The 26,619-nt window shown below is 43.0% G+C and overlaps 1 protein-coding gene across 3 annotated transcripts in view; it reads right to left on the bottom strand.

Moving 5' to 3' along the window:
- flt1 (fms related receptor tyrosine kinase 1) overlaps nt 1–26,619 on the bottom strand; it is a 306,847-nt gene that overhangs the window by 42,326 nt on the left and 237,902 nt on the right. For all 3 annotated transcript variants that reach the window (XM_068033545.1, XM_068033546.1, XM_068033547.1), the window contains 7 exons: nt 25,846–25,959; nt 19,449–19,537; nt 18,156–18,306; nt 12,153–12,250; nt 6,259–6,381; nt 6,035–6,146; nt 125–224 (listed from right to left, as the gene is read on the bottom strand). In XM_068033545.1, the coding sequence (XP_067889646.1) occupies nt 125–224; nt 6,035–6,146; nt 6,259–6,381; nt 12,153–12,250; nt 18,156–18,306; nt 19,449–19,537; nt 25,846–25,959 (787 nt within the window). The remainder of the gene's footprint in view (nt 1–124; nt 225–6,034; nt 6,147–6,258; nt 6,382–12,152; nt 12,251–18,155; nt 18,307–19,448; nt 19,538–25,845; nt 25,960–26,619) is intronic.

Below are 26,619 nucleotides of genomic sequence, written 5' to 3'. Positions count from 1 at the left end.
AGGTTATAATTCTGTTCAGAGGACAGTTGTGAATCAGAGGTTGTATCATGCAACTATCAGGATGCAAAATAGACCTTGTTTTTTTGTTGTCTAGCAATTCCTATGTTCCTATCAGTCAACTTACATTTCTGGGGTTGAATATTCAGGAGCTCGCATCCTTGTGCCCTCTTTTAATCTTCGGCAAAATTCCTCATCAATCTGAACTCCAGGGTAGGGTGATGCTCCTGAATCCAACATGCAGATAAATCCATGTTTTAAGTATAGATACAGGAATAACATTTAATTCTGTCATTTTCACTGTAAATGCCAGCTGATAAGAATACTACATAAAGTGAGATCTGTCTGTTATAATTACCTTTGGACTGATTTTATTTTCAGTGTCAGATCTGACAAGCTCCAGAAATGGATTTCAGTGAAACTGGTGGGTGGGGTGGCACAAATGCCAACATTTCTCCTCATCATTATCACCCATCAAGAAAAGTTCTTTGAGGGAGTTACATGTGCTGTGGATAAAGGGGGACCAGTGGATGTATTGTACTTAGATTTCCAGGAGGCATTTGATGAGGTGCCACATCAAAGGTTATTGCAGAAAATAAAAGCTCATGGTGTAGGGGGTAACATATTGGCATGGATAGAAGATTGGCTAGTTAATAGGAAACAGAGAGTAGGCATAAATGGGTCATTTTCTGGTTGACAAGATGTAACGAGTGGTGTGCCACAGGAATTTGTGCTGGGGCCTCAACTTTTTACAATTTATATAAATGACTTAGATGAAGGGACCGAAGGTATAGTTGCTAAGTTTGCAGATGACACAAAGACAGGTAGAAAAATAACTTGTGAAGAGGACATAAGGGGGCTACAAAGGGATATAGATAGGTTAAGTGAGTAAGCAAATACCTGGCAAATGGAAAATACTGTGGGAAAGTGGGAAATTGTCCACGTTGGCAGGAAGAATAAAAAAGAAGCATATTATCCAAACAGTGAGAGATTGCAGAGCTCTGAGATGCAGAGGGATCTGAGTGTCCTAGTCCATGAATCGCAAAAGGTTAGTATGCAGGTACGGCACATAATTAGGAAATCTAATAGAATGCTATCATTTATCGCGAGGGGAATTGAATACAAAAATAGGGAGGTTATGCTTCAGCTTAACAGGGCATTGGTGAGACCACATCTGGAGTACTGTGTACAGTATTGGTCTCCTGATTTAAGGAAGGATGTAAATGCGTTGGAGGCAGTACAGAGAAGGTTTACTAGACTAATACCTGGAATGGGTGGGCTGTCTAACGAGGAAATTTTGGGCAGGCTAGGCTTGTATCCGCTGGAATTTAGAAGTGTAAGAGGCGACTTGATAGAAGCATATAAGATCCTGAGAGGTCTTGACAGGGTGGATGTGGAAAGGATGTTTTCCCTTGTGGGAGAATCTAGAATTAGGTGTCACTATTTAAAAATAAGGGATCGCCCATTTAAGACAGAGATGAGGAGAAATCTTTTCTCTGAGGGTCGTGAGTCTTTGGAATTCTCTTCCTCAAAAGACAATGGAAGCAGAGTCTTTGAATATTTTTAAGGCAGAGGTAGATAGATTCTTGATAAGCAAGGGGGTGGAAGATTATCGGGGGTAGGTGGAAATGTGGAGTATCAGTTCAGCCATGAACTTATTGAATGACGGAGCAGGCTCGAAGGGCCTAATTTGGATGTTTGTATGAATGTTCGCATATGCAGATGTTAAGTGCAGCGAACACTGCAGTAAAATTGCTGAATTTCAAGAATCCAATATAGAAATGTCAAGAAATAATGCTTTCTTGTTGCTTAATGTAGACCTGCACCACCCAATGTCCTACTGTACAGACCCACACGTGCCAACCTATAAACCCAGAAAAACTGACAAGCAGCTGCAAAACAGAAGGCAACTCAAATAATAACATATAAATGGAAAACAATCCTGAATTAAGGCCTAAGACCATGGCCACTGCTTCAAGACAGCTGAATAAGTTAAGTCCTTTATAGTATGTTGGATTCTGGATTTTTAGCCATGCTTAGCATTACATACCACAATTTAATTTGTTTTTCTGTGAAAACTGAACGGCAAAGGCCTTAATTATGACATGAAAAGAAGTAGCTACATTGGGAGTGCAGTAGGACATGAACTTGTCACAACTTAAACGACAACTATACCCAATATTCTACCAGTTGTACTCAAGAACACTAAAATGCATATTTGCTAAGCAACTGCTTTTATTGCAGGCTAGCCCACGTTTTTGCCCACTCATCCCACCCACCTTCATTTGAGTCTCTCTTGAGGCATCTACTAAAATAACTTTTCTGGCATTGGATGAATCTGATGAATTCAGCAGTTTCTATCATACAGAGGATTGTCGGTAGAATGAACCGTCATTATTCTCCATTTTAAAATGACATGCATTGACTGGCAGCTGGGGTCCTCCAATCCCATGAGGTGGGGGCAGACGTTTGGTCCGGATCATGATTATGCATCGCTGATCAATAGAAAATGAAGCAAAGGAGAAAGCGGGACAGATGAGGGCTGTTGGCAAGCCTCTGGGAAGGACCAAGTAAACCAGGCCCTGGGATACACTTATATGAAGGATAATGAATGCACCAGGCCCTTGATACACAGAAACAGGATTGATCAATAACTATACTGTCTCTAATTGTATTTCATGGCCTAATTTACTTGGTTCTTCCACAAATACTTTTATAATTCCCACCCTTCATCCCAAACCTGCTCCAATCTCTTCTCTGTCTCACGCTCCATTGATGAGTGGTAATCATCCATGTCTCAGGCCAAATAGCCAACCTACTTCACAGGATTGGATGATTCCAGCTGCAGTTACTGTTTGTCATTTTAAAATGGAGAACAATGGAGACCCATGCAACACGCAGTACCCCATAGACCAGGAAATGCTCTATCCACAAGACAGAAAAGCTATTAGTAGATGCCAAGTGAATTGAAACAGCTGGCTATCTGCTTAAAAAGCTGCCAGCTGGCAACAATACTGAGCCATATAGAACAGACTGTCAGAATCAATAATTGTTCCACATTTACATTTTACTCAGTAATAATGCATTATTCTATGCTTAGTCTGTTGCACCTGGATTATGAATTATTTTACATTTAGACCCAGTCTCAGTGAATTATTCTTTGTATTTATGAACTGTTAGATGGGGCCTGAAAATTCACAGGCTTTTAATCCTGCCTATGTGCTGCGGGATCAGCTCACCAGGAATAAATAATGCATTACACTTAACACCATCAATTGTCACTTAACCCAAATTTTTAATAATATCTGGATGGATTTTTGGTGAATTTTGCTTATGATTTTCTTCTTGTTACCTGCTTTCCACTTATCAGGAGTTCAAACCTGCACCTATTAGCTGTTTAATAACCTGCTAATGACTATCATCCTACAAAGCGGGGGGTGGAGGAGGTAAGAGGAGTCTCTTTCATGACTCTTTAGCTCCTAGATTCCATGCCTGGTGATTGAAGATCAGATCTGAATCAACCTTCCACGGCAAACACAGTAATCCAATACCTATTCCAATACCATAGTACTCCAGGACACATGGGGGTAGGGATTCTTCACACTTGCTTCCAAATAATCTTGCAAGTTAACACATTGAGGTGTAGGACTTGGGGGCACAGGGCACGATTTTGAAATTTACAGATGACACAAAACTTGGCAGTGTAGTAAACAGTGAGGAAGATAGTAATAGATTTCAAGAGGACATGGACAGGCTGTTGGAATGGATGGACACATGGCGAATGAGATGCAGAAAAGTCTTAGGTGATATATTTTAGTAGGAAGAATGAAGAGTGGCAATACAATCTAAATGGCGCATATTTAAAGGGGGTGCAAGAACAGAGAGACTCTGAGGAACTTCATTTATGAAGATAGATTGGCGAAGTTGGGACTGTTTTCCTCAGAGAGGAGAAGGCTGAGAGGAGATTTGATGGAGGTATTCAAAATCATGAGGGGTCTGGACATAGTAGATAGGGAGAAATTGTTTCCGCTCATAAAAGGATCAAGAACGAGAGGGCACAGATTAAGGTAACTGGCAAAAGAAGCAATGGTGACATGAGGAAAATCTTTTTCATGCAGCACGTGGTTAGGATCTGGAATGCACTGCCAGAGAGTGCAGTGGAGGCAGGTTCAATCAAGGCATTCAAAAGGGAATTGGATAGTTGCTTTAAGAGAAAGAATGTACAGGGTTATGGGGAGAAGTTGGGAAATGGCACTAAGTGAATTGCTCACTTGGAGAGCCAGTGCACACATGATGGGCAGAATGGCCTTCTGTGTGTAACAGTTCTGTGAGGTGTTTGAGCACAAATCTTTGAAGGTGGCAGCACAGGTTAACAAAGCATTTAAAAAAGCCTATGGGATCCTGCACTTTATAAATAGAGGCAAAGAGTACAAAAGCCAGGAAGTTATACTAAATCTATATAAAACACTAGTTTGGCCCCAGCTGGAGTATTGTACCCAATTCTGAGCACCACACTTAAGGAAGAATGTGAAGGCTTTTCAGAAGATACAGAGGAGATTTACTAGAATGGTTCCAGGAATAAGGGATTACAGTTAATTTGGATAGACTGGAGAAGCTGGGGTTGCTCTCCTTAGAGCAGAAAAAGTTGAGGAGATTTGGTGAAGGTGTCTAGAATCATGAAGTGTTTAGATAGAGTAAATAAAAAGAAGCTGTTTCTAATGGCTGAAGGGTTGATAACCAGAGGGCACAGATTTAAAGTGATTGGCAAAAGAACAAGAGATAATATGAGGAAAAATCTTTTGTTTTAGCAATGAGTGGTTAGGATTTTGAATCACTCCCTGATAGGGTGGCGTAGACAGATTCAATAGCAGCTTTCAAAAGAGAATTGGATAAAGACTTGAAGGAAAGAAAACTGCTGGGATGTGGGGAAAGAGCCAAGCAGTGGGATTAACTGGATTTCTCTTCAAAAGAGGCCTCCTCTGTGCTGTACTATTCTATGATTCTATATGGAGTTCCTGGCTAGGTAAGCAGGAGGAAGCTGTGCAGTTTTAGCTGGTTAACCTTTAGCAATATCCTTACACATAAGGGCCCTAGACCTTAAATAAAAGCAAAATACTGTGGATGCTGGAAATCTGAAATAAAAACAAAGTGCTGGAAAAACTCAGCAGGTCTGGCAGCATCTATGGAGAGAGAAGCAGAGTTAACATTTCAGATCAGTGACCTTTCAAGGGCCCTGGACCTTGCCACTTGCCAACCTTCAGCTAAGGCTTTTGGACTGCTTGGATTGTTATTACTTTGGATAACAACAACAATTTGTATTTATATAGCGTCTTTGACGTAGTAAAATCTCCTAAAGAACTTCACAGGAATGATCATCAAACAAAATTTGAAACCGTGCCACATAAGATATATTAGGACAGGTGACCAAAAAGTTTAGTTAAGCTTTGACTTGATTTGAGGGCCATTTTAAAAGAAGGGAAGGCAGCATGAAGGTGGTGAACTTTAGGTAGGGAAATCCAGAGCTTAGGCCACAAAAAGCACAGTCACAAATGATGAAGCGAAGAAAATCTGTGATGCACCAAAGGCCAAATTGAAGGAGCACAAATATCTTGGAGGGTTGTCGGGCTGGAGAAGGTTTCGGAGATTTGGAGAGGTGAGGGCATGGCAGAATTTGAAAATGAGGATGAAAATATTAAAATCGAGGTTTTACTGAACAGTGAGCCAATGTAGGTCATTGAGCATAGGGATGTGTGTCACTGCAAGGAGGAGGTGTGCGTTCCGTATCAAGCAAGCAGAAACTCTACTTGTGAAGATTTTTCAATTGCTTGATTTGTATGCCCTTAAGCACAGTGGGGGAGAGGGGTTCTACGTGGGTCAGACAACGGCCAAACCAAAACAAAATCTTTCATGTATCAAACTATATATCATGTTTATAAAGCCGATTTTAAAATGAGCATCCATGTATGTCAATCGCACGTGCAGCCATGAGGTATCCTGTATCTCAATGACAGTGATAGATGTAGATATTACGACATACCTAAGGAAAATATTTCCCACAGCAAAACTCCATAAGACCAGACATCACTTTGAGTATTGTAAATTTTGTCAAATATAGATTCAGGGGCCATCCATTTGAGAGGGAGCCTTGCCTGCAAATATTGATGAATAACAGTTATTGACATAACTAGCTCCTTATTTAAGTTCATTTTTAATTGTCAAGTTATAAATATCTTTACAAGGAATTTTATTAAATGAACTTACATCTCCCTTTCGTACATAATCAGGATCTTTATAAATATCTCGTGCAAGTCCAAAGTCACAGATTTTAACTACATTGTTCTCAGATAAAAGGACATTTCTTGCTGCCAGATCTCGATGGATGCACTGTAATAAAAGAGTTGCACTCTCAAAACTCATTTCCTCAATCTTTGCCACAAATTTCCTGACATCATTATTTATACTGAAGCTTTCTTAGTAAAACCTCTTCCTTAATGATACAAAAAAAATAATAATTTAACATTTTTCCTGGGGAAGTAACTAGGAAGTCTGCCTGAGTTCCTTAGAACATGCGTAAGAAATGTATTTGTTTTCAGAAATCGCAGCTTGAAAGTAAGTCATTAAATGTAATGATCATTCAATGCAGGTCTGGATGTGAGGAAGAGCTGGGCGTCACATGTCCAGCCTCACACTGTGCCTCTAAATGGTTGAAACAAATGTTTCAGCTTAGTTTACATGAACGTTCCAAATTGGCAAACGGACAACAGGTAAGAAAACAAATGCAAACATTTGCACTGTGATCTTTCCATGACATTTTCATAGTGTTCCAGAACAAAGCACAGGATCTCCCACACACGAAGTAAAGCAATGGACACAGGATGATACAGCAGATACTGAGCGGAGCAGAGCATTCATTCCACCGACTATTAGCTTCCTGATTTAACTGTACTAATTAAATTATGGGGGAAAAACTGCATTTTCAGATTTGTTCCAAACTACTGAGATCTGTAGGTACATGGTAATAAATTATTTATTAGCTTTAACTATTTTAAGGTTTCAAAAGTGAAAGTTATAAATGCTGGAAGCATAATAGATCAGCATTTTATGTTTTAATTGAGATTTTCATTCATGATCATTTTCATCTGTTCATTTGCAGCATTTCTGTTCTTAATTTTATGATTCTATTAAAAAATTACCTTGTTGATTAATTGATACAATTCATACAAATCACATTGCGGTCATTAATATGCAATTGATATTGATATTCTCAATGACTTTTGGCCTATGTACATTTTCATCACTGAGTTTCTTAATTAAAATACATTTTTATTAACTGATTAATCATATAAGCTATATTTGTTTTGTGAAAGCAATCCCTGAGCTTTTGATGTTTGTACTTTATCATCTTACTCATGCTGTAGAAGTTATTTTTCTCACTGTAGCAGTTAGTATCGCTGTGTTCAGTACCATTTGCAAGTCCTCAAATACTGAAGCACTCTGTGCCTGCATGCAACAAGACCTGGACAATATTCAGGCTTGGGCTGATAAGTGGCAAGTAACATACATGTCACACAAATGCCAGGTAATGACCATCTCTAACAAGACAGAATCTAACCATAACCCCTTGACATTCAACGGCATTACCATCACTGAATCCCCAACTATCGACATTCTGGCGGTTACCATTGACCAGAAACTTAACTGGACCAGCCATGAAAGTACTATGGCGACAAGAACAGGTCAGAGGCTGGGAAGTCTGCAGCGAGTAACTCACCTCTTGACTTCCCAAAGCTTGTCCACCATCTACAAGGCACAAGTCAGGAGTGTGATGGAATACTCTCCACTTTCATGGATGAGGGCAGCTCCAACAAATCTCAAGAAGCTCGGCAACATCCGGGACAAAGTAGCCCGTTTGATCGGCCTCCTATCCAACATTGATGGATAGTGGCAGCAGTGTGTATCATCACCAAGATGCACTGCGGCAACTCACCAAGCTTCCTTCAACAGCATCTTCCAGACCGTGGTCTCTACCAACTAGAAGGACAAGGGCAGCAGACGCATGGGAACACCACCACCTGCAAGTTCCTCTCCAAGCCACACACCATCCTGACTTGGAACTATATCACCGTTCCTTCACTGTTGCTGGGTCAAAAACCTGGAACTTCCTTCCTTAAAGCACTGTGGGTGTACCTACTCGCCCTGAACTGCAGCGGTTCAAGGGGACCGCTCACCATCACCATCGGGGCAATTAGGGATGGGCAACAAATGCTGGCCTTGCCAGTGATGCTCACATCCAATGAATGAATAAAAAAAGTGCTCTGGAATTGTTGTCTATCTGCTACTGTTCAATAGCTACTCCATTTGATTTTTCCATCTTAAATTGAAATCTTAGGATATTGCAACTATTATTTAAATAATATTGAATGAGTTCAAAACTTTTCTCACTCCACTGACAGAGCATCTAGAGTATAACTGGTGTTCATATCAAATTGATTTGCATTGAAGAGAACTTATCAGAAAAGATAATCTCATATCAGTAAGTCAAACTATAGCATAACAAAAGACAAGTTAAAAACCAATTTGTTTAGTTCAAAATTATAACTAAAATGATATACTGTAGACTGATCAAGTCTACAGGATTGTTAAGGGGGAGGGGGAGCAGCCAGAAGTTGTGGTACACATCGGTACCAATGACATAGCTAGGAAAAGGGATGAGGACCTGAAAAGCGAATATAGGGAGTTAGGTTGGAAGCTAAAAGGCAGGACGAGCAGAGCAGTAATCTCAGGATTGATACCGGTGCCACGTGCTAGTGAGGCTAGAAACAGAGAGCGAGTGCAGCTGAACACGTGGCTACAGAGCCAATGTAAGAGGGAGGGCTTCAGATATGTGGATCATTGGGATACCTTCTGGGGAAGGTGGGACCTGTACAAGAAGGACGGGTTGCATCTGAACTAGAGGGGCACCAATATCCTGGGCGGGAGGTTTGCTAGAGCTCTTCGGGAGGGTTTAAACTAGTTTGGCAGGGGGATGGGAACCGGAGCTACGGATCAGTGGATGGGGTAGCTGTTGAGCAGGCAGATACAGAGTGCAGAGAGTTTCCGAGGAAGGTTAGACAGTTGACAGGGCAAAGTTGCAGCCAGTATGATGGGTTGAAGTGTGTCTATTTTAACGCAAGAAGTGTCAGGAATAAGGGTTATGAACTTAAAGCATGGATCAGTACTTGGAGCTACGATGTTGTGGCCATTACGAAGACTTGGATATCACAGGGGCAGGAATGGATGTTGGATGTTCCGGGGTTTAGATGTTTCAAAAGGAATAGGGAGGGAGGTAAAAGAGGTGGGGGAGTGGCATTGCTAATCAGGGATAGTATCACAGCTGCAGAAAGGGAGGTCGTCGAGGAGGGTTTGTCTACTGAGTCAGTATGGGTGGAAGTCAGAAACAGGAAAGGAGCAGTCACTTTATTGGGAGTTTTCTATAGACCCCCCAATAGCAACAGAGACACGGGGGAACAGATTGGGAGGCAGAGTTTGGAAAGGTGCAGAAGTAACAGGGTTGTTGTCCTGGGTGACTTCAACTTCCCTAATATTGATTGGAACCTCCTTAGTGCAAATAGTTTGGATGGAGCAGATTTTGTCAGGTGTGTCCAGGAAGGTTTCCTGACTCAATATGTAGATAGGCCGACTAGAGGGGAAGCTATATTGGATTTGGTGCTTGGCAACGAACCAGGCCAGGTGGCAGATCTCTCAGTGGGAGAGCATTTCGGTGATAGTGATCACAACTCCCTGACCTTTACTATAGTCATGGAGAGGGATAGGAGCAGACGGGATGGGAAAATATTTAATTGGGGGAGGGGGAATTACCATGCTATTAGGCAGGAACTGGGGAGCTTAAATTGGGAACAAATGTTCTCAGGGAAATGCACGACAGAAATGTGGAGGTTGTTTAGGGAGCACTTGCTGCGACTGCTGGATAGGTTTGTCCCGATGAGGCAAGGAAGGGATGGTAGGGTGAAGGAACCTTGGATGACAAGAGACGTGGAACAGCTAGTCAAGAGGAAGAAGGAAGCTTACTTAAGGTTGAGGAAGCAAGGAGCAGAAAGGGCTCTAGAGGGTTACAAGGTAGCCAGGAAGGAACTGAAGAATGGACTTAGGAGAGCTAGAAGGGGACATGAAAAAGTCTTGGCGGGTAGGATTAAGGAAAATCCCAAGGCGTTCTATACTTATGTGAGGAACAAGAGGATGGCCAGAGTGAGGGTAGGGCCGATCAGGGATAGTGGAGGGAACTTGTGCCTGGAGTCGGAGGAGGTAGGAGAGATCCTAAATGGATATTTTTCTTCAGTATTCACTAATGAGAGGGACCCAGACGTTTGTGAGGACAGCGAGAAACAGGCTGATATGCTTGAACAGGTTGATGTTAAGGAGGAGGATGTGCTGGAAATTTTGAAAGACATGAGGATAGATAGGTCCCCGGGGCCAGACGGGATATACCCAAGGTTATTACGGGAAGCGAGAGAAGAGATTGCCGCACCTTTGGCGATGATCTTTGCGTCCTCACTGTCCACTGGAGTAGTACCAGATGATTGGAGAGTGGCAAATGTTATTCCCTTGTTCAAGAAAGGGAATAGGGATAACCCTGGGAATTACAGACCAGTCAGTCTTACATCGGTGGTGGGCAAATTATTGGAGAGGATTCTGAGAGACAGGATTTATGATTATTTGGAAAAGCATAGTTTGATTAGAGATAGTCAGCAAGGCTTTGTGAGGGGCAGGTCATGCCTCACAAGCCTTACTGAATTCTTTGAGGATGTGACAAAACACATTGATGAAGGAAGAGCAGTGGATGTGGTGTATATGGATTTTAGCAAGGCGTTTGATAAGGTTCCCCATAGAAGGCTCATTCAGAAAGTAAGGACACATGGAATACAGGGAAATCTGGCTGTCTGGATACAGAATTGGCTGGCCCATAGAAGACAGAGGGTGGTAGTAGATGGAAAGTATTCAGCATGGAGCTGGGTGACCAGTGGTGTTCCACAAGGATCTGTTCTGGGACCTCTGCTCTTTGTGATTTTTATAAATAACTTGGATGAGGAAGTGGAAGGCTGGGTTAGTAAGTTTGCCGATGACACAAAGGTTGCTGGAGTTGTGGATAGTGTGGAGGGCTGTTGTAGGTTGCAACGGGACATTGACAGGATGCAGAGCTGGGCTGAGAAGTGGCAGATGGAGTTCAACCTGGAAAAGTGTGAAGTGATTCATTTTGGAAGGTCGAATTTGAATGCAGAATACAGGCTTAAAGACAGGATTCTTGACAGTGTGGAGGAACAGAGGGATCTTGGGGTCCACGTCCATAGATCCCTCAAAGTTGCCACCCAAGTTGATAGGGTTGTTAAGAAGGCGTATGGGGTGTTGGCTTTCATTAACAGGGGGATTGAGTTTAAGAGCCGCGAGGTTATGCTGCAGCTCTATAAAGCCCTGGTTAGACCACACTTGGAATATTGTGTTCAGTTCTGGTCGTCTCTTTATAGGAAGGATGTGGAAGCTTTAGAGAGGGTGCAGAGGAGATTTACCAACATGCTGCCTGGACTGGAGGGCATGTTTTATGAAGAAAGGTTGAGGGAGCTAGGACTTTTCTCATTGGAGCGAAGAAGGATGAGAGGTGACTTGATAGAGGTGTAAAAGATGATGAGAGGCATAGATAGAGTGGATAGCCAGAGACTTTTTCCCAGGGTGGAAAGGGCTATCACCAGGGGGCATAATTTTAAGGTGATTGGAGGAAGGTTTAGGGGAGATGTCAGCGGTAGGTTCTTTACACAGAGAGTGGTGGGGTGCGTGGAATGCACTGCCAGCGGTGGTAGTAGAAGCAGATACATTAGGGACATTTAAGCGACTCTTGGATAGGTACATGGATGATAGTAGAATGAAGGGTATGTAGGTAGTTTGATCTTAGAGTAGGTTAAAGGGTCGTCACAACATCGTGGGCCGAAGGGCCTGTACTGTGCTGTACTGTTCTATGTTCTATGAATGAATATTCATTATAACATTCTGGATTTTGCTATATTTTACCAGTCTTTACATTAATGTGACAGATATGATAGATGATTATTGATTTCTAATCTCACTGAACCAGAGTTTCAGAATTTCACTTAGCATTGTATCCAAACCTTTCTTGATGCCAGGAATTCCATGCCTCGGGCCACCTGGAAACTGTAACTGATCAGGTCCTCCATGGTAATCGGTTGTTTGTACAAGTCATCGGCATCTATAAATTATTTTTTTAAAAAAGGAGTGCACTATTAAATTTGATTGTTGCTGCAATTAATGGTTCAGTAATAAAGCAGTCACCATATAGAGAGCTATAAGATTTAACTCTTTAGTACTCGTAAATTTTCAGTTAATATGGGAAACTGAAGAAATCTATATTAGCAGTTAATTGTATATTAACAGGCAGTAGACTGGCAGGAAAACCTCACCAATTCCATTGTACACCATTGTTCCTTTGAACCAGGATGTGACCAAAAATAATTCTGACAAAATGTTCAGATGAAGGGATATGCCTGAAACATAAGCTTTTTTCCTTTCCCCACGGACACTGCCTGGCTTGTTGGATGGTTCCAACATTTTCGGTTCTTGTTTCAGATTTCAGGCATCTGCAGTATTTTATTTTTTAGCATTAAGTAATGTTGGTTGATCTAGCAGGGAGCATGGGGTCAGTATTGCCATAAAGAACTCAAACACACCTTTGGCGTATGCCCCTAAACTTACTCAACATGATGGTTCCAAACAGCATTCAACTAAATCTTTCCTTGCCATTCAATGTGGTTCACATGTGACATTGGTGTTCTTTCTGACACTATTCTCTCCTGTATCTCTAGTGAACATTAACCTTTCATTTTCCCATGACATCCCTTTTCAGCAGTTCTGTCACCATTTCCTACACTACTATTGTATATCTGTCCCAATTAACTCACATGCATCAGGAGGAGGCGGTGGCATAGTGGTAATGTCAGTGGACGAGAAATTCAGAGGCCCTAGCTAATGCTCTGGCGACATGGGTTTGAATCTCACCAAAGCAGATGGTGAAATTTGAATTCAATTAATAAATCCGGAATTTAAAAAAAACATAGTCTAATGGTGGCCATGAAACCATTGTTGATTGTTGTAAAAACCCAACTGGTGTCCTTTAGGGAAGGAAATCTGCTCTCCTTACCTGGTCTGGCCTACGTATGACTCTGGACCCACATCTGACTCTTAAGTGCCTCCTGAAATGGCCTAGCAAGCCACTCAGTTCAAGGGCAATTAGAGATGGGTAATAAATGCTGGCCTAGCCAGCAACGCCCACATCCCATGAATAAATAAAAATATCCAATACAAATGATGTTTTCCTAAACATTTTCCACTTACTTTATTCAGACAACTGGCCTTCAACAAATGAGATTATAAATCAAGGAATTATTCTGATTAACAAACTTGTCACTGCACAGAAAAGACAGGGTATAATAAAAATAACAAAGTGACTCCTGACATCGCAGCCACGTGCCGATGTCATCAGTGTGTTCCCATCTGCGCACATGTGGGAGGGAGAGGCAAAGAGAAACGCAATGGCTTCTATATGAATATTATAGCCCAGAATCCACATGCACTGCTGTAATTGTACAAGCGAATAAGCCACATGAATTTATTTCCAAAATCAATATGTGAGAATAATAAGCATCATACAAAGAGCGAATTGAAAGGTGCTTTACAATGAGGTTATTTGGTTCTGTATGAGCACAGGTACTGTTGGAGGTGGGATGGAGGCGGCAATCGCAGCCACTGGGGATTTGGGTTTAAGGCTGCGTTTGCTTTTTGTGACAAATTGAGCAGTGCCATCTTTATTACTGGCAGCTGCCTGAGACGTCGCAGACAGTGACTTTTCAGTGAATGAAGCTGCATTTGTGCATGTGCCAGTACTGCACCACCTAGAGACTGAGTTGTCAGCAAACGCAGCCTTTTCAAGCAAGTCTAGAGCCAGATAAAAAGGGGGCAGGGGAAGAACAAAAGGGAAATATCTGTGAAAGGATGGAAGATAGGAGTGGTAATTGACAAAAGTGATGATGGTGCAAGGTAAAAAGAGCTGATATTGTGACAACAATGGAAACAAAAGATAGAACCACAGGCGATGTCGATATAAGATGTCCAAGAGAAAATGGGTGATTAAGATCTAAAGTAGTTAAACTCAATGTTAAGGCTGGAAGGCTGTAAAATGCTTAGCAGAAAGATGAGGGACTGAATTGTACAGACTCCCCCCCGCCCCCCCAACATTGAGGGTCGTGGCCAGAAAATGCCTCTGGGAGAGGCCCGCCACGGACCTTGACACCGGGAAGGCCCGGCCCGATATTGCCGGTGGCGGAGAGACCTCATGGCGGCCCCCCACCACTCAGCAACGGGAGCCCAATTTAAATATCTAAATTCATTCATATAAACAAATTAATTACTGTTTTGCTCCCACCACCTGTCCAGAGCGATCAATGTGCCGGTCGCCAGCACTCCCGTGCCTTCGGATCCCCGTCCGGCGAACCAAGGGGGAACATAGGCGGGGAGGGGGGAGCAGGTACGTTTCTCAGTGCGGGGGGGCGGGGAGGGGAGAGCAGGGTCAAAGTCATATTATTGGTGTGGTGGATGGTGGGAAGGGATGTAGTGTAAAGTTTATGCACTTGGGTGGGACAGGTCAGCTGGACAAGGGAAGTGTTTTGGGGGTAAGGACAAGTAATTAATTCTCTGGTAATTGGGGGGTTGGGAGGGGGCAAAATAAATTAATGTAATTTTTTTACATCAATGTTTTAAAATATTTAAATGGAACAGTTGGGTGCGAAGCCCTTTAAAAATGGCGTCAACACCTGCGCATAGGCAGCTGATGCCATTGCCGGGACGGACAGCCTGCCCACTCCGTGTCATCGGGTGGGGGGGGTGGCGGTCTGCCCCAGCTATTTAAATGAGCTGCCGCACTTAATATTGCGGCAGCTCCACGATGTGCAGCTCGCATTGTTTTCACCCGCCGCCCATTTTGGCAGCGAGATTATAAATTTTAACCCAAGGTGTTGTTCCTTCAACTGGGGTTGAATTGTATTGGAACAGTGCAGGAGGAGGAGGCCGGAGAGGTCGGAGTGGGAGTGGGATGGAGAATCAAAGTGGCAAGCGGCCAGAAGCTCAGGGTCATGCTTGCAAACCATTCTTCATGTGTGAGCCTAAGCAGTGAGTGTCATATTTTAACCATCTAGACCTGTGACACTCACTGCCTTAGGCTCACATATGAAAGCGAGCAGTAATTAGCAATGTTTGGCAATCAATATCACCTTTTCACTGTGATCACGTATAATACTCTTTTCTGCGATGCCAGATATCACCGGAGTTTGAACACTCATTATCTCCCTGCTGTCTTTTGATACAAATAGTGCAATTTAGCTGAAACACCCGTTTTCTCAAAAACTGTAGAGATTTGCAATGATCATGTGTGACTTAGGAAGCATAAATTACTGTGTATATTTTGGTGGACCCAATGAAGATCCCCATCTGAATTTTCCCAGTATGTTGTCATCACTGACAAGCTAGAACGTTCCTGAACTGGAAGCATCACCAAAATTCGAGGGAAAAAAAGCAGCTATATAGACAAAGCAGGTTCAACAAAAAACCATGACCTAAAGAGCAGGTGGTGGGCTGAAAGAGCACAGGACGTACAGCAACTCACTAACAGCCACAACATGCGTTGATTCTTCAGTGCAGTCAAGACCATTTACGGTCCAAGTACCCAAGGACCTACCCCACTGAGAGCAAAGAATGGAGTGGCGCTGATCAAGGCCAGAGAGGCAGTCAGCACTCATTGGAAGGAGCACTTTGAAGATCTTCTCAATCGCGGCTCAGACCTCGATGCGAGCGCCGTCGACCATATTCCACAGCATGCTACCCGTCACGACCTCAGCACAACCCCAGCCCAACACGAGATCGCAAAGGCCATCGGGCAGCTAAAAAAAATAAGGCTGCTGGTGTAGACGGGATTCCCGCCAAAATTCTAAAATACGCTGGCGAGGCACTCTTGACACAAATACATGGTCTCATCTCCCTCATCTGGAAGGAGGAGAGCGTGCCAGGGGATCTCCGAGACACCATAATTGGGGCCATCTTCAAAAAAGGCGACAAGACCGACTGTGGTAACTACAGAGGAGTATTCCTGCTGTCCGCCACAGGGAAGGTCATCGCCAGAGTCCTTCTCAACCGCCTCCTCCCTGTGGCTGAAGAGCTCCTACTGGAATCACAATGTGGATTCCGTCCATCAAGAGGCACAGTGGACATGATTGTCACAGCAAGACAACTCCAAGAAAAATATAGGAAGCAGCAGCAACCCTTATACATGTCCTTCCTTTATCACATAAAAGCCTTCGACTCTTATCAACTGGGAGGGATTATGGAACATCCTGCTCAAATTTAGCTGCCCGGAGAAATTCGTCACCAACTTCCACCTGCTGCATGGCAACATGCAAGCTGTAATCCTTGCCAACGGATCTGCCACTGACCCAAACCGCGTGCAAACTGGGGTCAAGCAAGGCTGTGTCATCGCACTAATGCTCTTTTCCATCTTCCTCACTGCAACACACCACCTCATCTCCTTGAAGCTCCCTGCTAGAGTAGATCTACTCTACAGGACGAGCGGCAAACTATTTAACCTACATTGCCTCCAGTCCAGAACCAAGGCCACTCCAACCTCTGTCATTGAGCTGCAGTATGCTAACGATGCTTGCGTATGTGCACACTCAGAGGCCAAGCTTCAAACCCTTGTCAATGCATTCATGGAAGCGTATGAAAGAATGGGCCTTAAGTTAAACATTCGGAAGACAAAGATCCTCTATCAGCCTGCTCCCGCAGTGCAACACTGCCCCCTGACTATCAAGATCAATGGCGAACCACAGGACAATGTTGATCACTTCCCATATCTTCGGAGCCTCCTCTCAGCAAAGGCAGACATCGACGATGAAACTCAGCATCGCTCCAGTGTGCCAGCGCAGGCTTCAGTCATCTGGGGAAAAGAGTGTTTGATGACAAAGACCTCAAACTTGGCACCAAGCTCATGGTCTACAGGGCCACAGTGTTACCTGCCCTCCCATATGCGTCGGAAACATGGACACTGTACAGCAGACATCTCAAAGCCTGGAGAGATAGCACCAGCGGTGCCTCCGCAAGATCCTGCAAATTTAGTGGCAGGACAGGCACTCCAATATCAGTATCCTCTCTCGGGCCAACACCCCCAGTATCGAGACACTGGTCATGGCTAGTCAGTCGCGCTGGGCAGGTTGCATTGTCCGCATGCCTGAACAAGACTCCCAAAACAAGCTTTCTACTCCAAGCTCCATCATAGCAAGAGGCTACCAGGAGGGCAGAGGAAACACGACAAGGACGTCCTTAAAGCCTCCCTGAAAAAATGTGACATTGCTACCGATTTGTGGGAATCTCTTGTCCAAGCCCACCCAAAATGGAGAAGAAGCATCTGCGACAGTGCCAGACAGTTCGAACAATGTTGACATGCTCAGGCAGCGACCAAGTGCAAACAGCGGAAGGAGCGCATGGAATTTCTAGCATCCCATTCAACTCGCCTCACCAAACACCACCTGCCCTACCTATGGCATTGTGCAGATCCAGAATTGGACTATTCAGTCACCTCAGGACCCACACCCTGGAGTTGAAGAAAATCATCCTCATTCCCGAGGGACTGCCTAAGAAGTGCCTTACTGTGGTAAAATTTCAATAATCATTTAGTGAAACTCCAGCCAGAATAAGACAGCACTAAAGCTACAACTACTGATGATGTTCTCTTTTTCTTCCTGCTATGTTTGCTAACTCCCTGCAAAACCTTTTCACCTTGCACAGATAATTAGTGACAAAATAATGTGAGGTTTCCTCCCTACTGTTCTGAAAACCTAGTGAGAGACTGATAAGAACTATAATTGTCATTCATGCTACACTATGTATTTTTATTCCTTTCCAAACTTGAAAGGTGTGCCTCCTCCTATTAAGAATATCCCACGGATGTTTATTACATAGATAATCAGCAAGGACATCAAAGATACTCAGTCTGGTGTAAAAATAACTTTGAAGGCTGTAAATCAGGAAGAAATCAGGAAGGAATCAGTTCTTACCCTCCTCTTCCTCTTCAACATCACTTAGAGTTTTATCTTCATCAAACCCAGAGCTAGTGGAACTCTCAGAGCTGGTGACACTAGCCAGCCTTTTCTTTTTACCCTCCATTGAGGCCTTTTCTTGAATTGGATCTGCCTGCAGTGTAGTTTCCTACACACAGATAGAACACAGGAAGAAAACTTGTAAAAACAATATGTTTTGAAAATACACAGCAGCACTTGATTAAAGTGAACGTCTTACATTTTAGTGTGGTTTACCCATCCCCATCCCTCCTTAGACATGGCATCTCACTACTAAGCCAAGAGAAGCAGTTAAATCGAGAACTAACTCCTTCAGTGATGCCAGTACTAAACTTACTGAAAAGATCTCACATTAGGAAGGAAAATGCAGTTTCCAAAAAGTCGATACTATATGCAACCAACCACATAATTTTACCTGATAAACAACTCGATCTATTATGGTAATATTAGTTGTTTTTCAGCACCGCTGAAGCATTTCTAGTTGTGGACAGCACAGAACATGAGTGTGAATGAGACCCAATTTCGGATCATTTTTGAGGCGTTCAAGGAAGCCACCTGGAACAGGCATTTAGCCCCTTATATATACTAAAGGTGGCCTGATATCTGTTTTAGGATCACTCAAAGAATTTAGGCTACCTTGAGTGGAACAGGCATAAGGCATGTACTGCTCAGGTTTTCTAGATGTGAATGTGGCCTAGCTAGCAACTGCCACTGAGATGATGAGTATCATTTTTGTCTTGAATTAACGTGGAGCCAGAGGGAGCAGGAGTGCTCCTCGTGGCTCCACAACACACATGACAGCTGCAGCCAGCAGTGACCGGGCCCTCAATTATTTAGGCCTGAGGACCCATTTCTCGCAATCCACATGCCTCTACCTTTGGATGCAGGATTGTTCCATGTGACAATGAGATGCCTGAAAGCTGCTTAAACAAATTTCTAGGCCTGTGCTTCAAAGTGGTAGGACACAAGTCCTTCCACGTGATTCTCCGTGTGGTGAATTCCTAATCATACCAATAACAGGTGCTGAATAGAAAAGAAATTAGAATCAGTCAATTTTCAATATTTACTATTGGCCCTCAGTCGCTTTTTGTTGTCATATTTTAAGTTTTAAAATTGCTGATAAGTGGCAACCCAGAAACAGATGCATTACGGAGAATTGCACTGCTGAGAATGAAAATACTGCCCATGGACATCGATTTTTCATTCATAACATTAATTCAGCTGGAATCTCAATAATTCAGTATTAAAAAAAGACTTTTAAGGTGCAGTCACCTTGTGCAGCATAAAGTTATTCCTCTTTCTCTTGAGGTAGTTGGAGAGATTTCCATATTTACAGTATTCAACAATCACCATCAAAGGACCTGTGTATAGAAAATAAGGCACAACATCAATCAAATGTAACTCTTTTAAATAATACTCGTGGATAAGACATGGAGTAATTCCTCAAGTTTGCATTTCAGGAAGCCTTGTCTGCCATTTGCACCCATCAGCAAACTGAGTATCCCCCCTATGATTTGACAGAATGCACAACTGGCTAGACAGGCCCTCTGCCTGCATCACAAATTCAATCAGCACTTCAACATCTAAAAACTATTCTTACTTTAAATGTATTTCAATGTATTTTATGGTCCCTTATGTTTCTGAGGCTAGGCTCTGATACATAGAAGCTTCCTCCTTCCACTTTTACACTCAGCATCCTCAGCTGCTCAACTCTTGAAGTGGAACTGGAGTGGATTCTGGGTTCCAAAACTAAGCAGAGAAACCATATTTCAGTGCTCAATCTCAGATATCCTGCAAAACCCAAGGCATCTGATTGAGAAGCCAACTATTTGCTTTAGAAGATATTAAACAAAAATTGGCTTATATATTATTTTTTAAATTAGGGACCTGCAATCTGGGAGGGAATGGCTATGCAATGCTACATTTCTGTTCCTCTCTTACATGGAGAAAAGGGTGGGGGAGGGACAGAGCTGAGACAGGGGTACGCTAAACCGAGGGTTCTTGCTAGCTGAGCACAATCAGGACACAGGGTATCTCTGGAGGCCAGTACACCAAGTGAGTTGACGCATACCATCCTACAGTTAGACTGAAGTGGGCCTCCACCAGTGTGGTCCAGCCTGGATACCCATAAAAGGGGAACAATTTTAAGAAAATTACTGATCAGCCCCTATACGTAGGGACCAAGGGGGGAACATGGCCAGGGTCAAAGGGGGCCTGGACAGACAGGTGTTGGAACTTTCAGTAGCAGTCCATAGTGCAGATGTGTGCTGGAGATGTACATGGTGGCACTTGTGTCTGCCTACCCCATGTAAATTAGGTCCACTCCCACTGACCCCATAATGTCTGGAGGGGTCAGTGCTAGAGGACACTGATGGATGTGATCCTAGCATAACCACCAGGATTGTGACCTGAGAAGGTTCAGGGTCTAGCTATATTGCAGAAATTTGGATATTTTTCACATCAATGTTAAGGACCTTATTTTAGAACACGAATTGCTTACTATTGTTATCAAATATGTTTGTACTGTGCATCATATGTTGTCCATGCCTTTGAACTGTATGGATAAAGATAGTGGTATCCAAATATTGAGGACTTGTTTGCAGGAGTTACTAATAAAAGAGTAAGCAATAATACTGACATCCTGGCCGCGATTTCCCATGGCATCCTCCCAAACCCTTTTCTTCATCTGCCTGGCCTGATACTAGCATCCAAAACGACATGCGCTCAGCTAAAGCATTCTCTGTAGCTCCCCACCTCTCTGACCTGGTTTTCATTCTTCACTTCAACCTTAGCATGGTGACTAACCACTCAACAGAGCTGGAATTGGGAACAAATATGCAGAGCAGACCTGGAACCTAAACCTGAATTTGCAACCATTCCAAGAGCCCTTCAGATAACATGTTAATATTTGCCATGTGCATACAGTAAATATAATGGGAGAAGTTGGTCTTGAGCAGTACCAAAGAACTTGGGGGGCGGGGGGCAGTGAATCAACAGTCTGTTTCACACCTCACACAATTTTCTTTTCCACTGAAATGAATGGAAAACAACCCCTGCGGCTGCCAACAAAATGTAAGTTTTTAAAAATATTTGGAAGTAAACCTTTGTGTGGAGTCACAGAATCGTTACAGTGCAGAAGGAGGCCATTCAGACCATCGTGTCTGCACTAGCTCTCCGAAACAGCAATTTATTCAGTTCCATTCCCCTGCCTTCTCCCCATAACCCTGCACATTCTTCCTTTTCATATAACAGTCGAATTCCCTTTTGAATGCTTTAATTGAACCTGCCTCCACCACACTCTCAGGCAGTGCATTCCAGACCTTAACCATTATCTGCACGAAAAAGTTTTTCCTCATGTCACTTTTGTTTTTCTTACCAAATACTTTAAATCTGTGCCCTCTCGTTCTCGATCCTTTCACGAGTAGGAACAGTTTCTCTCTATCTACTCTGTCCAGACCCCTCATGATTTTGAATACCTCTATCAAATCACCTCTCAGCCTTCTCTTCTCCAAGGAAAACAGTCCTAACTTCTCCAATCTATCTTCATAACTGAAGTTCGTCATTGCTGGAACCATTCTCGTGAATCTTTTCTGTACTCTCTCCAATGCCCTCACGACTTTCCTAAAGTGCGGTGCCCAGAACTAGACGCAATACTCTAGTTGAGGTTCGTGTCTTATACAAGTTCAACATAACTTCCTTACTCTTGTACTCCATGCCCCTATTAATAAAGCCCAGGATCCTGTATGCTTTATTAACCACTCGTTCAACCTGCCCTGCCACCTTCAATGACTTATGCACATATACACCCAGATCCCTCTGCTTCTGCATCCCCTTTAGAATTGTATCCTTTATTTTATATTGTCTCTCCATGTTCTTCCTACCAAAATTTCTCTGCATTGAACTTCATCTGCCACCTGTCTGCCCATTCCACCAACTTGCCTTTGTCCTTTTGGAGTTCTACACTATCCTCTTCACAGTTCACAATGCTTCCAAGTTTTGTATCATCTGCAAACTTTGAAATTATGCCCTGTACACCAAGGTCTAGGTCATTAATATATATCAGGAAAAGCAAGGGTCCCAACACTGACCCCCGGGGAACTCCACTACAAACCTTCCTCCAGCCCAAAAAACATCCATTAACCATTACTCTTTGTTTCCTGTCACTCAGCCAATTCCGTATCCATGTTGCTACTGTCCCTTTGATTCCATGAGCTACAAGTTTGCTCACAAGTCTGTTGTGTGGCACTGTATCAAACGCCTTTTGAAAGTCCACGTACACCACTACAACAGCATTGCCGTCATCAACCCTCTCTGTTACCTCCTCAAAAAACTCCAGAAAGTTACTTTAACATGATTTTCCCTTAAGAAATCCATGCTGGCTTTCCTTAATTAACATGCATATGTCCATGCAGCTATTAATTTTGTCCCGAATTATTTTTTCTAGAAGTTTCCCCACCACCGAAGTTAAACTGACTGGCCTGTAGTTGCTGGGCTTATCTTTACACCCTTTTCTGAACAAGGGTGTAACGTTTGCAATTCTCCAGTCCTCTGGCACCACCCCTGAGTCTAAGGAAGACTGAAAAATCATGGCTAGTGTCTCCGCGATTTCCACCCTCACTTCCCTCAGTATCCTTGAATGTATCTCAAATGGTTCCGGTGCTTTATCCACTTTAGGTACAGACAGCCTATCTAGTACTTCCTCTTTATCAATTTTAAACCCATCTAGTGTCTGGGTTACCTCCTCTTTCAACATTGCCTGGGTTGCATCTTCTTCCTTGGTAAAGACAGATGCAAATTATTCATTTAACACCTCAGCTATGCCTTCTGCCTCCATGTGTAAATCCCCTTTATGGTCCCTAATAGGCCCCACTCCTCAGGAGGAGTAGAAGTGTTCCTCCAAATCTACATTCATCCTGCTGAGTATTTCCAGCATTTTCTGTTTTTATTTCAGATTTCCAGCATCTGCATTATTTTGCTTTTATCTAGATTCATTGCAATTAGCCCCCCACCATAGCCTACTCCAAACACCCTCCTTTGGGCGCTGCCAGTGAGGCATGCGACCCGACATCCATGACCCACAATGTGCCAGCTGCCTGTGTATGAAATGTTAATTACATCCAAAGTAATAATGTCTAAAACCTACCCCAATAAGTTTATCCACAGGCATGATTAGAATTAGAAAATTGAGGGAAGCTTGGGTCAACTGCCCCAACTTCAAGTATCTGCTGTAATATTGTCAAGCCTATAAGAATTATTACTTTTACTGATAAATAGCATATTACCAGGAACAAAAACAAAAACAAAAAGGGGGCAATCACAGGCCGCCAAACAGTCAGGGAGAGATAGAGGAGCAGGTAGGTAGGCAAATCTCAGAGAGGTGTAAAAATAATAGGGTAATAATAGTAGGGGATTTCAACTTCCCCAATATCAACTGGGGTAGTCTTAGTGCAAAAGGCTTAAGGGGGCGGAATTCTTAAAATGCATACAGGAGAGCTTTTTGAGTCAGTACGTAGATAGTCCAACAAGAGAAGGGGCAGTACTGGACCTAATCCTAGGGAATGAAGCCGGACAAGTGGTAGAAGTGTCAGTGGGGGAACATTTCGGGGATAGTGACCATAACTCTGCACGATTTAAGGTAGTTATGGAAAAGGACAAAGGTGGACCGAAAATAAAAAGGTACTGAATTGGGGGAAGGCCAATTTTATGATAAAACAGGATCTGGCCAAAGTGGACTGGGAGCAGCTACTTGTAGGAAAGTCGACATCAGATCAGTGGGAGTCATTCAAAGTGTGAATTCAGAGTCAACATGAACCCATTAAGGTGAAGGGTAGGACCAACAAGTCCAGGGAACCCTGGATGTCAAGGGATATAGAGGATTGGATCAGTAAAAAAAAGGAGGCTTATGACAGATTCAGAGTGCTGAAAACAGTGGAGGCACTAGAGGAGTATACAAAGGGTGGTGGGGGGGGGGTACTTAAAAAAGTAATTAGGAGAGCGAAGAGGGGACATGAAAATACACTGGCGGGCAAGATAAAGGAAAATCCTAAGGCGTTTTATAAGTATATTAAAGGCAAGAAGATAACCAGGGAAAGAATAGGGCCCATTAGGGACCAAAGTGGCAATCTGTGTGTGGAGCCGGATGACATACGTGAGGTTTTAAATGTTTACTTTTTATCTGTGTTCACTATGGAGAAGGACGATGTAGGTGTAGAGATCAAGGAGAGGGATTGCAATATACTTGAACATATTAGCATTGAAAGGGAGGAAGTATTAGATGTTTTAGCAGGCTTAAAAGTAGATAAACCCCCAGGCTCAGAGGAGATGTATCCCAGGCTGTTATGTGAGGCAAAGGAGGAGATAGCAGGGGCTCTGACACAAATTTTCAGATCCTCTCTGGCCACGGGAGTGGTGCCAGAGGACTGGAGGACAGCAAATGTGGTACCATTATTCAAGAAGGGTAGCAGGGATAGACCAGGTAATTACAGGCCGATGAGTTTAACATCAGTGGTTGGGAAACTCATGGAAAAAATTCTGAGGGACAGGATTAATCGCCACTTAGAGAGGCAGGGATTAATCAGGGATAGTCAGCATGGCTTTGTCAGGGGGAGATCGTGTCTAACTAACTTGATTGAATTTTTCGAGGCAGTGACCAGATGTGTAGATGAGGGTAAAGCAGTTGATGTAGTCTACATGGACTTCAGTAAGGCTTTTGATAAGGTCCCACATGGGAGATTGGTTAAGAATGTAAGAGCCCATGGGATCCAGGGCAATTTGGCAAATTGGATCCAAAATTGGCTTAGTGGCAGGAGGCAGAGCGTTGTTTTTGCGCGTGGAAGCCTGTGACTAGTGGTGTACCACAGGGATTGGTGCTGGTCCCTTGCTGTTTGTAGTGTACATTAATGATTTAGATGTGAATACAGGAGATATGATCAGTAAGTTTGCAGATGACACAAAAATTGGTGGTGTCGTAAACAGCTGTAAAGAGAGATTGAAAAGGCTAGGGTTGTTTTCCTTAGAGCAGAGAAGGCTGAGGGGAGATATGATTGAGGTATACAAAATTATGATGGGCATTGATAGGTTAGATAGGAAGAAACTTTTTCCCTTAGCGGAGGAGTCAATAACCAGGGGGCATAGATTTAAGGTAAGGTGCAGGTGGTTCAGAGGGGATTTGAGGAAAAAAATTTTCACCCAGAGAGTGGTTGGAATCTGGAACGCACTGCCTGAAGTGGTGGTAGAGGCAGGAACCCTCACAATATTTCAGAAGTATTTAGATGAGCACTTGAAATGTCATAGCATACAAGGCTACGGGCCAAGTGCTGGAAAATGGGATTAGAATAGTTAGGTGCTTGATGGCCGGCACAGACACGATGGGCCGAAGGGCCTGTATCTGTGCTGTATAACTCTATGACTGTATGATTCTAGTAACAAAATAGCACCTTTTAAAAAGCAAATAATTTTCACACATAGGCTGAGATTTTTTCTATTTATCATTTGTATCAGGCTGATACAAATGGTTTTGCTACAAGGGGATCTTCCACACTGATTTATGTTGCTGCAGGTTTTTCTATTAACAAAATAAACTGTCATTTTGCATCCAAACCTTAATGAACATTTTATTCTGTGCTATTAAATTCCGAAACACTGCCAACATAGTTGTAATGTTACAAACCTCCATGTCTGGTGCATGCTCCCAACAAATTCACCACATTCAGGTGGTGTCCAATATGGATCAAGATCTTTAGTTCTGACATTAAAGCTTTATATTCACTGGCTGTGGCCCCTTCTGGGAAGAAAATATTATTAAACGGCTTAAAGAATTAGAATAGTAATGTTTAGTTTTGGCATTTTCAAAATCCTACCAATAAAAATAAACAAGTAAAGGTTGTTATTGTCCTTCATTGATATATAAAATGCAAATATGAAACATGCACATAAAGAACTGGAATAAAATTTGCAGCCATCATCAATATTAAGAACAAGACTAATGTTTATTATTTTACAGACCCCATTCTTTACCTTACCAGGCTTCATATGGCAAACACACAGGCCCCAAAATTGCACAGGGGTTCTGCTGGTCTTCCACAGTAACTGTGGTGGATTGGCAGTTTCTGGGAAGTTCCTGGTTGTCTTGTAAAGGTGCAACCTCCTACAAGGTAAATGATGGTAAGGGAGTGAAGCCAGGGGTCTCGCTAAACTGAGAATTACCCCTCCTCAGACTGGACAGGGAGGGATCTGTGGAGTCCCATACACTGAATGGATGAAAGTGAAACACCCTCCACCAGGACCATACCAGTGGTCTCACTGCCTGAAGAGTTTTTCAAATTCAGGATGTGGGTGGGGGAGCACTTGATAAACATGCCACCACCACTGCACCCCCCCCACCCCACCATGGGGTGTATGGATATCAAGATCATCCCACAGAGGTAAGCAGACACTGCAGATG

This window comes from Heterodontus francisci, chromosome 6 (genome assembly GCF_036365525.1).
Source record: "Heterodontus francisci isolate sHetFra1 chromosome 6, sHetFra1.hap1, whole genome shotgun sequence".
Classification (NCBI taxonomy): Eukaryota; Metazoa; Chordata; class Chondrichthyes; order Heterodontiformes; family Heterodontidae; genus Heterodontus; species Heterodontus francisci.
This window is presented reverse-complemented; position numbering and strand designations above follow the sequence as displayed.